A 3,168-nucleotide genomic window follows, 5' to 3' on the forward strand; every position below is an offset into this window, starting at 1 on the left:
CACTATTTTTTTAAAACAGTCATATGCACATCCTCATGAATATTTATAAGGTGGGCTGATGATTTCAAATCCCCACTTTCCTTTTTCTTATGTTAACACATGAAATCATAATATTCTTTATTTTTTTTCATCTACATGTGTAAATGATGTGTCTCCATTATGATGAAATATGTTGTGACAATAAATAACTAATGCACTTAATCAGTTGTCAATCCAATTGTTTTAGTTTTTGGTAGAAAAAAAAATTTAATAAACCTGATTTCATATGATAAAATATAAAAGAACAAGTGAGGATATGACATCATCAGCCGACCTAATGAATATTCATGAAGACATGCCTAGAACTGTTTCACCGGAATAATGCAAATCTTTAAAAATTATTTGTTATCCGATTTTGATGAAATTTTCAGCATTTTGCTTTGTGAATTTTACTCTATTTATTTAAATACAAATATTTTCAGCCCGGAACATCCCTACAAAGCAATAAAATAAATGTCTTACTATCATTTAGGCAAGAATGGAAAGAACTTTATAAGCCAAGAAATCTTGAGATGTTAATCGAGAAATGTACGATTTTATGATGAGGTCCTACCATACTTTTTCATCAGGCAGGTATGGTCTCATTGTGCCGCATACCATGAGTAATCACAGATAATTATCCACATGTGTGACTAACTTAAACATTTCGTTCAAAAAGTCACGCACTGCAAGCAAGGCAGAGATAACGTTTCTCCCATTTTGTCAGAAACTAATTTCATGCTTTCAACAATTTTTTTTTTCAATTTCTTTAAGGTTGAGATAATGACGTATCTATGGTTTGTGCAGATTGAACCTCGGTCTCACGGCCTTGTCTTGCACAACCGAATACTGTTTTAAGTCCGTTCTGAAATTTATGATATTGAAATGTATATACAAAGGGATTGATCCACATGTTAATAAAAGCAAATGAAACTGTTACATAATAAAACGTTCCGTCGAGGTCGATATTTACTCCTAAGCAGTAGAGAAGGTAGGTGAATTGATTTGGTGCCCAGCAAGTAGCATAGCAGAGGCTCAAAGACAGCATGGTCTTTACTGCATTTTTCCTTGCGAGTTCCCTGTAGTCTTTGACCTGGTGGACTGACCCGAGAGCAGGCTTCGATGCCTGGCGCAAGGTATTCATGATGCGATAGTACATCCAGAACATAGCGGTGAAGGTAATGATGAAATACAAAATAAATGTGTAGATGCCCATGGCACGTTGCATGACTTCGTTCGGCCACATGAAGAGAAGACACGTCCCGTCTTTTATCTTAGTCAGAGTGATCAGGTAGCTATTATGAAGAAGCCCAAGCATCCACGGAATCAAGGAACAAACGATCACCAGTCTGTATTTGACGTGTCTTCTATATCGTAAAGGATAAACAACCGCGAAGTACCTTTCCAACGTCAGGAGAAGTAAGTTGACCATTGTAGCTATGTCGGTTGCCCAGTACAGATACTGGGAATACCAGATCCCGCAAAGTATCGTAGCCAATGATGGGTTCTTGCCAGGAAGGGGCGGTTTGGGCAAGACAAAGTTGGCAAGTAGAAGTATCGAAGAGATCCCATCTATAAGCGATTGGTTCACAATGAGAAGATTAGTTGTGTCTTGGAGATATTCAACCCTTGCAATCACAAAGAGCACAAGACCGTTGCCAAAGATACCGAGTATGCTAAATGAAATATACACGATCAGGGTTGGAAGAGGTAACGCGCCGGGTACATGGCTTACGTTTCCCGCATGAGATGATGATGTGATATTACTGTCAAACTCCATGAGTAATGAAGAAAGAGACCTCTTACTTAATTATACGAGTAAGACTGATTTGAGATGCCAGCTTGCAAATATAAATCATGAAAAAATTGAAGTCCAATAATAGATGCGGGAAACCGTCAAAAACCAACAATGTCGACAGGCGAAAGTTCCTTGTTACTTCTGCACATGCATGAGGATGGAAAACTAATTGATAGCAAATCTACGGATCAAGTTTTTTTTTCTCCAAAATTATATTCCACCAAGGATCCGCTGCTTTTCAGTATTCTCAGACTAACACATTATTTAGTTGACTCCTTTCAAACAAATCCACCGTCATTCCACTAATACGACTCATACAAATTTAATTAACATCATTAAACAGTTAAATTCGTTACTGTTTAAAACTCGAGAGCGCAGTTTTATCGGAAAATAGCAAGTGCAAACATCACGAACATAAGTATGCGATCAACAAAGCTAAATGGTCACGCTTAACCCCTGTTTCAACTTTGGTTTGCAAAATTAATGATGAATCCACTGAATTCATAGCCTTATCATGTTTTGTCTATAACCTTCAGTGTTGACTACTTTAATAAACATACATTTAATGGAAGGTTGACAAGCCCAATTCTGGTTATACGACCATTGCATCGATTACCCGCCAATCACAGGTTTTTGGAATATCGCAAAGTCACCATAGCCATGAATCCGCCGCTATTGATCTCGGGCAAACAAAGTGAAGTTTGAACATTTGTGGCACTCAACCAACCAAATGAATCCAATAACTTTCCCCGTGTGTTGTATATTTTGCAGATGGCCCCATGACAAGGTAATTGAGACCCACTTTTGTTTACCATGTTTAAAGAAATAGATTTATTATATGTGGTCGGTTAACCTTCTGATTAGAAAGTATCGAACACAATAAACTAAACAGCTAACAAAATACTTTCCGTTCGTCATTTTCGTTATAAAAGTATTCATTTTTTTTTTAACAAAATAAGTCTTGACAAGTTTTAAAATGAACCTTTACCTTTAAATTGGAGCAGGATGGGACTTGAATGGAAAGATTTAAATAAATGGAAAACTCTCGGTGTAAGTGCCACATTTTGTTTTCTATGATCCTCTCTTCCCTTTTGAAGATTTTTATAATGTGTCTAAGATATTCCCGCTAAAAGGTTTCACTTTAGAAAGAACTCTTTATCAAGAAACGTTGAATGTCAAATCAAATATGTTTTGAAGATTAAATAATTATCAATGCGACATTCTGAATTAGAGCCCCTAGTCATGGTTTAGAGTAAAATGCCAAAAGAAGTGAGGATGAATTAAATGTCGATTTTTCCTGCAGGGTTCTATTGGAACCCAGCGCTATTCATTCTATCTGTAAAAAATTGTTC

At 36.5% G+C, this 3,168-nt stretch overlaps 1 protein-coding gene across 1 annotated transcript; it reads right to left on the reverse strand.

The window, feature by feature from the left end:
* Positions 1-787: 787 nt before the first annotated feature.
* Positions 788-1,798, reverse strand: LOC129270411 (kiSS-1 receptor-like). The gene has a single exon (XM_054907800.2). It carries the CDS (start codon positions 1,796-1,798, stop codon positions 788-790), a length of 1,011 nt encoding a protein of 336 aa, XP_054763775.2.
* Positions 1,799-3,168: the final 1,370 nt, after the last annotated feature.

Source organism: Lytechinus pictus, chromosome 10 (assembly GCF_037042905.1).
Source record: "Lytechinus pictus isolate F3 Inbred chromosome 10, Lp3.0, whole genome shotgun sequence".
Classification (NCBI taxonomy): Eukaryota; Metazoa; Echinodermata; class Echinoidea; order Temnopleuroida; family Toxopneustidae; genus Lytechinus; species Lytechinus pictus.